The 8,630-nt window shown below is 34.2% G+C and overlaps 1 protein-coding gene across 1 annotated transcript; it reads left to right on the forward strand.

The window, feature by feature from the left end:
- The first annotated feature begins 2,680 nt into the window (after positions 1 to 2,680).
- LOC115410885 (beta-1,4-galactosyltransferase 1-like) lies at positions 2,681 to 8,012 on the forward strand. The gene is made up of 2 exons (XM_030122709.1): positions 2,681 to 3,176; positions 5,874 to 8,012. The coding sequence occupies exons 1-2, from the start codon at positions 2,754 to 2,756 to the stop codon at positions 6,540 to 6,542; spliced, it is 1,092 nt and encodes a 363-aa protein (XP_029978569.1). The 5' UTR covers positions 2,681 to 2,753; the 3' UTR covers positions 6,543 to 8,012.
- Positions 8,013 to 8,630: the final 618 nt, after the last annotated feature.

The raw sequence follows: 8,630 nt of genomic DNA on the forward strand, positions 1-8,630 counted from the left end.
CAGATTCCTGCCACAGAGGAGATTCCAGAGAAGATCATTCCTGAAAATCAGCATTCGTTAGGTTTCGCAATAATTAGTGTCTTGTGACAGCATTGGGTTATGTTCATGGGGTTTTAGAATGATTCTTTAAGTTCTTCCTCCTTCAACTACTCGTACTATCATACTGTACAAAGTGAATGCTATTTTCTCACTGGTTTTAACAGACGACATCACATAACTCCTATCCTGGCATCCCTCCATTGGCTCCCTGTGTGTTTTAGAATTGATTTTAAGATTTTACTGATTACTTTTAAAGCCCGAATGGGTCTGACCCCAAGCTATATAGATGACATGTTAGCTACCTACGAGCCAGCACGTAGCCTTAGATCCTCGGGCAGAGGGCTCCTGGCTGTTCCAAAGTCGAGGCTTAAATCTAAGGGTGACCGGGCCTCTTCCATCAGGGCCCCTCGACTTTGGAACGGCCTGCCCAAGGAAATAAGGCTTGCGGAATCAGTGGCATCTTTTAAGTCACTTCTTAAAACACACTTTTATAGACTTGCTTTTATGTGATGTTTGTCCCTTTTAATTTTTTAATTTTTTAATTTGAATCTTATCCTGTTTGATTGTTGGTTTATATTCTCATACATGATGTTGTTTTATCTCACGCCTCTACTTCTGCATTGATTTAACAGCATCATGTTACATTACCCCTGCCCTCCTTATTCTGATTCATTTAATCTATTTGAAGTGTCTTGTTTCTGCATTGTTGTACACATCTCTCCTATTATGTTGCTTCTATTTTAGTGTTTTTAGTGTTTTTATTTACATCTTGTATCCTGCTGTTGTGCCCTTTTATTTGTTTGTCAAAGCACTTTGTAAACTTTGTTTTAAAAGGTGCTGTATAAATAAAGTTATTATTTTTTTTTTTTTTTTCACTTTCAATGTTGTTATCACTACAGTGTTGATAGTTATGGTGGTGGTAATGATTATTATTATTATTAATGTTGTCATTACGGCCATTATTTTTTTATCAATAATGATAAGGATGGCAGCATGACTGAATGATAGGAACAGGCTTGTATTTACACACATACAGACATACCCACATATGCACACATACACATTGAAAGTACAGTACAAAACCACACAGGGTTATTTAACATCCACAGTCAGAATTGTTTCATTAATACCACCAGCTTATTTTGTCATACTGCTTTGCACTTGTTTTTTCCTTTATCACCTCATCACCCTCTCCCTATATGTAATTGGTAATGGTTATTTGTCACGTGTCAATATTTGCAAAAAAAAAAAGTACAAGTGGCTAAAATCTGCTTTTTCTGCCTTGTAAATGACAGATCTGTTCTAATAGAACAGTGTAAACAGCACTAGACACAGGTAATTTAATCCATTTACTTCTACTATTAGTAGAATATTTGACTTTTTGTGTCCCGTGGCTTCGGCCTGAAAAGTCAGAATCCATGAGACTTTAACATGTTTTAAAACTGTAGCTCAACATTCATCAGTTGTCTCTTTGTAGGAGTCAAGTAGAGGAACAGTGAGTTGTTCAATCTCTTTAGGATGACAATTATGCATAAGCTCAACTTGAGGATTTGTGTGCATATTAACCCTTTCATGCACGAATTATGAGAACCTTAGTCAAAATTTTTTTCTTCAGTGTTTAGCCATGAAAAACACAATGCGATCGAGTTTTTTTTTTCTATGGAGTTACAAAAATATCCAAGCATTTAATTTTTGAAGTAAAGAAACGTGTTTAAAACCCAATATCAGAGAGTGATATGAAAACAATGAAATAAAAACATTTTTAATGCTGCTAATCTGATCCCTTCTCACATTTTAACATATTCTAATGCTAGTAATTACTCACTTCATGGAGATAATATGCAAAAAAAAAAACTCCTTGTCTAACAAATAACAATTGATTTACACTCAAACATGTTAGTGCAGATCAGGTTTATCAAGAACAGCAAAGTTACAGTAATGATCTGAATTACAGTGTATGGGATGGTGCATAAGCGTCCACTGTGTTGGCTGATATGGAACTAAAATAACAAAACCCATTAATATACAAGAGAACAGCTGGAGAAGAACTGTCCACTGGAGTGGACAGTGCATGAAAGGGTTAAAACAAAAAAGACTCAGTATGTTTTTCTTGATTTTTCTGCAAAGGCATGTCAGCTTTGGACAGTGACAAGTTCCTCTTGGAATCTGATCTGATCTGATTAATTCTTTCCAAGGTCGAGTGAATCAACTCAAATATGCACCAGTAGAGGGCCTAGTTGCACTACATAAATTCCTCTGTGTTTCAAACTCATCATATTTTCCACTGACAATTTTAGCCAATAATTATCTAAAGTAATTTGCCTCCAAGTATGTTCTAATTTGTTTTATATTATTCAGCTTAATCTGAAAGTACAAAGGCTCACATCAAAAATTGTGTAAAATAGTACTATATAATTTAAAGGAACATGTTTTATACTTTTTTAGAACTTTCTTGTACTTTCCCAGTACTATACTTTCAACAGCCAGTCACTCTATTTCTGGGTGATGTTAGAGGAAATGATTCCCTGATTATTTATTAACAGTTGGTGTAAGGCTTAACCTGATAGGCTGGCTTGAACAAGGAAGAGAAAATAAAAACCTGTCTGGCAGCTCTTGTGCTCTTATACACCTTTGACTTGCAAAGTCACATGTAGGTAGCGACGCTTAACAAGATCTGTTGACTTAAGAAGTGCTTGGCTTCAGAAACCACAAAAATGCTGAAAAAACTTTTTAAACTCTCAGCAATTTTTGCTTTACTCAGTGTGGCATGTTTTGTTTTTATTTTATTCCACAGAAAAGATACCACATTTGATATCTTAATTGAGAAATACAGTAAGGAAAATGGAAATGGGACCCTATTTTTGGAGATAAAAGGACGTATACAAGAGTTCCTGAAAAAAGAAGATGACAGACCTAAAAACAGCGAAAAGAAGACAGAAATTCCTACCACTGATGTTTCTACTGCTGCCTCTACAGTGGTTTTAGGAGCCTGTCCTGACACCCCTCCAAAACTTGTAGGCCCTCTCCAGGTGGATTTTTTCACCAGAAGAACTTTAGATGAGGTGAGGAAGGAACTCAAGGGATCTCTTCAGGAGGGAGGACGGTACAAGCCGACAGAATGCATCAGTAAACATAAGGTCGGTAAATGAAAGGAGAGCGAATCATGCAAAGTTATTTTTATGATTTTCTAACTGAGAAAACTAGTATGAGCATAGTATATAAGCAGTTATATGTGGACAATAAAGGAATAGATCTATGGTGAAAATAAAAGTCATAATTTATTGTAGAGTTTCAGCAGTTGGGAGTGTGTCTAAATGTCTAAATCATGAATGCAAAAGTAGCTATCAGATTAGTTTCATGTAACTCTAAAGCTGAAGATAAGTTTAAATACATACATTAGATACCCAAAGTATGGACAAAATTTTCCCAAATAATGACGTAAAAGTTCTCTGTTCTCTCTGTGTTTCTCTTTATTTTTATTAATGCATTTAGTCCACAGTCTATTTTTTCTCTTCTCTTTTCATTTGTTCTCTTCTCCTTCTGTCTGTCCTTTTCCACTCCTCAATATTCTTTAGTGCTTATTGTTCCTTTTTTTTTCTTACTTGACAAAAAAAAGAGAATAATTCTAGCTGACATCAAATAAGGACAGCAAACATTTTCTGATGTGTCTACAGTATTTTCACCATTTGTCTGGCTTTACTGTTATCGTGTTGCACAAAAAAAGTCAAAATTGGACATACTTATTGAGAGGAATACATAGTGTTTAGATGTATATGTGTAACTGCTATTCCAAAAGGTTCCCAGATGTTTACAGATTATCGTTTAAAATGGAGAGGATGCTACATGTGGTTAACATGGACATGTGTGGCTGCCATTAAATTCAACATTACCTATATACATATAACATACCATATATCAAACCATATACAGGGTGGGGAAGCAAAATTTACAATGAACATTTAGTTGTTTTTTCTCAGCAGGCACTACGTCAATTGTTTTGAAACCAAACATATATTGATGTCATAATCATACCTAACACTATTATCCATACCTTTTCAGAAACTTTTGCCCTTATGAGTAATCAGGAAAGCAAACGTCAAAGAGTGTGTGATTTGCTGAATGCACTCGTCACACCAAAGGAGATTTCAAAAATAGTTGGAGTGTCCATAAAGACTGTTTATAATGGAAAGAAGAGAATGACTATGAGCAAAACTATTACGAGAAAGTCTGGAAGATACTATTAAAGAAGAATGGTAGAATTTGTCACCTGAATATTTGAGGAACACTTGCGCAAGTTTCAGGAAGTGTGTGAAGGCAGTTATTGAGAAAGAAGGAGGACACAGAATAAAAACATTTTCTATTATGTCAGTTTTCTTGTGGCAAATAAATTCTCATGACTTTCAAAAAACTAATTGGTCATACACTGTCTTTCAATCCCTTCCTCAAAATATTGTAAATTTTGCTTCCCCACCCTGTATATTTATATGGTGTATGTTTTCTCAGTTTAAATATTTGATGTGCTTTCTATACTCCAGTGTTTGTGTTGCTTGTTGTTCTTTCACTGTAAAAAAAAATCCTGTTGTTTTTATGGGAAAAAACTGGCAGCTGAGGTTACCAGAACAAAACTGTAAAAAAACACATCAAACCTTAAACATATTTTCGGAGTAACATGTAGATTTAACATTTTAAACATGTATATTTAACATTGGATTTAAATGGACTGGACTTAAAAAGCACATTTAATACACCTTCATGGTGCCCATTGCACCCTACTAGGAGCAATTTAGGATTTAGTGTCTTGCAAGGACACTTTGATATGTGGACAGTTGGAGCCAGAATTCAAACCATCGACCCTTTGGTCATTGAACGACCTGCTCTACCAATTGAGCCATAGCTGCCCATTAACTTGTATGCAAAAATCTTAAATTGTTAGATGTTTATTTTTGATTACTTTTTTATTTTGAAAAAAAAAAAAAAAAAAAAAGCAAATAGGCTGTTATTTCAACATTGTGGTCTTGCAATTTAAACGGCACCAGATTGTTTTTCAATTGACAGTTTTATTTTCTCAAAACAATAGAAATACATAATTTCTACATACAAATCTGGTTTTGTTAACATATTTTTCCTGTAAAAACTACAGCTATATTTGATTTAATCGTTATCACTAAAATCTTTTCAAATAAACAACTTTGCATTATTGTATTTTCATCTACAGTTTTTTTATATTGCAATTTTACAACTTTTTGTTGTTAATTCTACTGTAATTTTTTTACAGTGTTCACTGTTCTTCTCTCTCTCCTCTGTTAACTAACCTCAGCCATTTGAGGCGAATGACTGACTACCTGGTATACGGTTCTGTCTGACATGTTTTCCTCTGTTAAAGAAGTCTTTCCTTCCCACTGTTGCCTTAGGCTAACTAATGGAAGATCTGTTTGTTTTCAAGGGCCTTAATGTTAATTTATGAAGATACAGATCCAGATACAAATGAACTTTATTCCAATAACTTTATTTATACTCATGTATTATGATTGGTGCAGTATAAATAAAGTTGAATAGAACCATATCTTATCTTATCTTGAACTGAACTGAATTTAATTGAATTATTGTGAATAAAATATGGGTTTACACAATTCATGAATCATTGCACTCTTTTTTGTTTGTTTGTTTGTTTGTTTTTTTTACACTTTTTTACACACTTTTTTGGAATTGAGGTTGTAAGAGTGTTCCTATGTTACAGTACCATTACTACCAATAATAAAATGACATGTACATTCCACATTCTTGAATGCTGAACACTATATTCTTTAATATTTATTTTCCCTCGTTAATTTTAGGTGGCAATCATCATCCCTTTCCGAAATCGTTATGAGCATCTGGTCCACTGGCTTCATTACCTCCATCCTATACTGAGGCGACAGCAGCTGGACTATGGTGTGTATGTGATCAACCAGGATGGAGATGGAATCTTCAACAGAGCCAAACTCATGAATGTAGGTTTTGTTGAAACACAGAAGTATGACAGCTATGAATGCTTTGTGTTCTCTGACATCGACCTGGTTCCGATAGATGACCGCAACCTCTATCGATGTTTTGACAAACCCAGACACTTGGCTGTAGCTATGGATAAGTTCAACTTCCAGTTACCCTATAATACCTACTTTGGAGGTGTTTCATCTTTGTCTAAAGCACAGTACATGAGGATTAATGGCTTCCCTAATACATACTGGGGTTGGGGTGGAGAAGACGATGATATCTACAAGCGAATTGTCTTCCGCGGCATGTCCATTTCTCGGCCTGACTCTGTGATAGGGAAATACAAGATGGTCAAACATAAAAGAGACTTGCACAACGAACCTAATCCAAAGAATCCTGACAAACTGGGACATACCCAATCAACGATGGATCAAGATGGGATTAATTCCCTCAAATACACAGTCAAGAAGGTCGAGAAAGATGTCCTTTACACTTTTATCACTGTGGATGTTGATGCTCCAAAAAGCTGAAGGAAACCAAACCACTGGCTGCTTCAACTCATTGTTTAGTTTCATGAGTCAAAGACAGGGTAACATATTCTATCTTGGGTAATTATTTTATGGTAAGCTTAAAATCTGTAAAATAAAATCTGTAATGCAAGCTTCACATCTTAATCAAAACTGGGACAGAATCAGATGCATCTTCACCTCAAGTTATGTTTCTAATAGATATATTGAGATTGTAAATTATTTTTGTTAAAACCAGGATGAGTAATAACATGAGCTTGTGTGCATTTAAAGCTACATATTAGTATGTTATTTCTATGACATGCACAGTTGAGTGATACTGAAGTACTGTGTAGAGACAGCCTTCACTTTATCCATTCAATTCATTCAGTTACTGACAACAGACACTGTGAATTATTATAATACTGGTAAGGTATACTGGTGATACTGGTAAGGTGATACTTGAAGGTCTAGTTTGCAATCTTTAGTGGTATGAAGACATAAAACTGCACAGTGCAACCATCTAAATACTATTCACCTTCCCCTCATCTATGGTTACTGCTGAGGAAAAAAAGTGAAAATGTGAAAAATGTAAAAAAAAAAAAAAAAAAAAATCCCTAGTAAGAGACAGTGTTTGCTTTGTCCATTCTGTGCTTTTACTTTTTCACCCTGACCCACACCCATAGTGACAGTGATGTTTTGCCAAAGAAGAACAGTGAGCTTAAATCTCACACACTTGACATGTTAACTAAAAGTTACTGTCTTGTATGAAATGTTTACATGTTATCTTCCATTTGAAGAACTTTAACATTACTTTAAGATGTAGTTGTGTGTTTCACACATTTTTTCTCTTTTGGGCAGACAGGTTTGTAGTTTATGTATAGTTTTTTGCAATAAAGTTGTTTGAAGGAGGGTCTTAATCAATGTGATGAATTACATCTGTGATCCAAATCTATGTTTACTTTATGAGTAATGTAATAAGTAATGCAATGAATGGTTTCTATGGTCTAGCATAGACCATGGTGTTAATAACACTGACAGCATCCCATAACAAATGGCTCATTACACTGGTCTACAATTAAAATGCCTTCAGAATAAAAGTAGTGAAAAAAGTTTGAGTCACTAATAACGAAAAATTACACGAGATACTGGTTGGCTGTAGTTTAAACAAATACAGTCTTGTGTCAAAATATTAAATTCTGTTAATTACTGACCCAATTAATTTTACTTAAAATGAATGTTTGTCTCAGAGATACCAGATCTACTTAAAAAAATGCTGTCTGCACATTACAGTACATTCATTTCACAGGTTCTTTGGAGTGAAAGATTTATCAATCTATTCTATAAATGTACTTAAACCAATACATATGTGCATTAACATTTTATCATATTAATTGAAAACATCATCTAACCAGCACTTTTGTCATCATTTCCAGTTTTTCTTATGAAAGTATGCAAGATTTAGCCCATTTAATCTCTGAGGAAGATAATAAATAATAAATAAAAATTGTAGACCAGTGTAGTCAGTATTGTGAAGTAAAAGAATGTATGTAGAATATGTTATTACAATACAAAGCATGAGTAACTTTATTTAATAACAGTTCCATTTTAAATCAGAATTTTATTTTTTTTTTAATCACTCGTTTATGTACTTTGTCAAAGCTTACATTATTCACTCAGAAATGTGCGTACGTGTCCACACACGTCAGAGAGGATGGAGTTACAAAGTTTAACATTAGAATAAATTTATGTTGTTGTTAATGTTTCACCTTTTTTTATCCATACAAAGAATGTACAAACTGGCATTTCTGGTTTAGTTTTTAAAACTAATTACCCTTTTGCAAGACAAAACATCACACATCTTTTGTGTTTTCATGTACTTATAGCTTACAGCCCTCCAGCACATGTTCATCTACATTCCTGACTCCTGGGTTAAGTCCTCTATAAACTATAGTATCATGTGAACGCCACAGTTTGTCACATTGTTATGCAGCACTGAAGTAATCCATATTATTCAAAACATGGCTTTAAGTAACCTAATGGCATATTAAGAAAAGGAATGTGAAATAGAAGTTGGCCTCAAGTTTGCAGATATCAAGTACTGTTCATGAG

The sequence above is a fragment of the Sphaeramia orbicularis genome, chromosome 20 (genome assembly GCF_902148855.1).
Source record: "Sphaeramia orbicularis chromosome 20, fSphaOr1.1, whole genome shotgun sequence".
NCBI lineage: Eukaryota > Metazoa > Chordata > Actinopteri > Kurtiformes > Apogonidae > Sphaeramia > Sphaeramia orbicularis.

What these genes read in the sequence shown, in the direction of transcription:
- LOC115410885 (XM_030122709.1), top strand. Translation starts at nt 2,754, where the DNA reads ATGCTGAAAAAACTTTTTAAACTCTCAGCAATTTTTGCTTTACTCAGT. An exon ending in AATGCATCAGTAAACATAAG is followed by an intron (nt 3,177 to 5,873) that starts GTCGGTAAATGA and finishes CGTTAATTTTAG; the next exon opens with GTGGCAATCATCATCCCTTT.